Here is a 710-nt window from a genome sequence, read left to right on the forward strand (position 1 = left end):
CCGGCTGTGCCCGCAGCCGCCGGCAAGAGGCGCTGTAGGAAGTCGCCGTGACTCTCTCCCAGCGGCCCGTCCGCGCCGTCTAGCCTCTGGAACTGCATGTCCTCTTTGGCCAGGCTGCAGAAGCGACAGTCAGCAAGGCAAGGAACAGAAGGGGGACTGTGCTACTTCCCCTGGCTCCACCCAACCTTTTTTTTTTTAATCGTTTTATTAGGGGCTCATACAACTCTTATCACAATCCATACATACATCAATTGTGTAAGGCGCATTTGTACATTCATTGCCCTCATCATTCTCAAAACATTTGCTCTCCACTTAAGCCCCGGTCATCAGGTCCTCTCCACCTAACCTTCTACCCCCATTGATCTCAAAAGATTTAGGGAGCCCTGGTGGCACAGTGGTTATGCATTGGGCTGCTAACTAAGGTCGGCAGTTCAAAACCACCAGCTGCTCCGCAGGAGAAAGGCTTGGCTTTCTACTCCGGTAAATTCACAGGGGCATGATTTGATGGCAGTGAGTGTGGTGCTATACTGTACGTCTCTATCCATCTCCATATCCATCTATCTATGTATCTATCATCTATCTATCCAAAGACTTCTTCACTCCTCATGCCAGAGCCAGGCCTTGTTCCAGGGCTCTGCTCACACTAAGCCCCAACATTTTATCTATCTATCTATCTATCTATCTATCTATCTATCTATCTATCTATCTAT

General features: G+C 48.9%; 1 protein-coding gene across 1 annotated transcript in view; it reads right to left on the minus strand.

Annotated features, from left to right (window-relative positions):
- The window catches only part of BEST2 (bestrophin 2), a 13,083-nt gene that overhangs the window by 8,818 nt on the left and 3,555 nt on the right, over positions 1-710 (minus strand). The window contains exon 9 of the mRNA XM_004715595.1: positions 6-114. Coding sequence (XP_004715652.1) covers positions 6-114 — 109 coding nt within the window. The remainder of the gene's footprint in view (positions 1-5; positions 115-710) is intronic.

Source organism: Echinops telfairi, unplaced genomic scaffold (genome assembly GCF_000313985.2).
Source record: "Echinops telfairi isolate 266 unplaced genomic scaffold, ASM31398v2 ScPeMD7_30;HRSCAF=105, whole genome shotgun sequence".
NCBI classification, from domain to species: domain Eukaryota; kingdom Metazoa; phylum Chordata; class Mammalia; order Afrosoricida; family Tenrecidae; genus Echinops; species Echinops telfairi.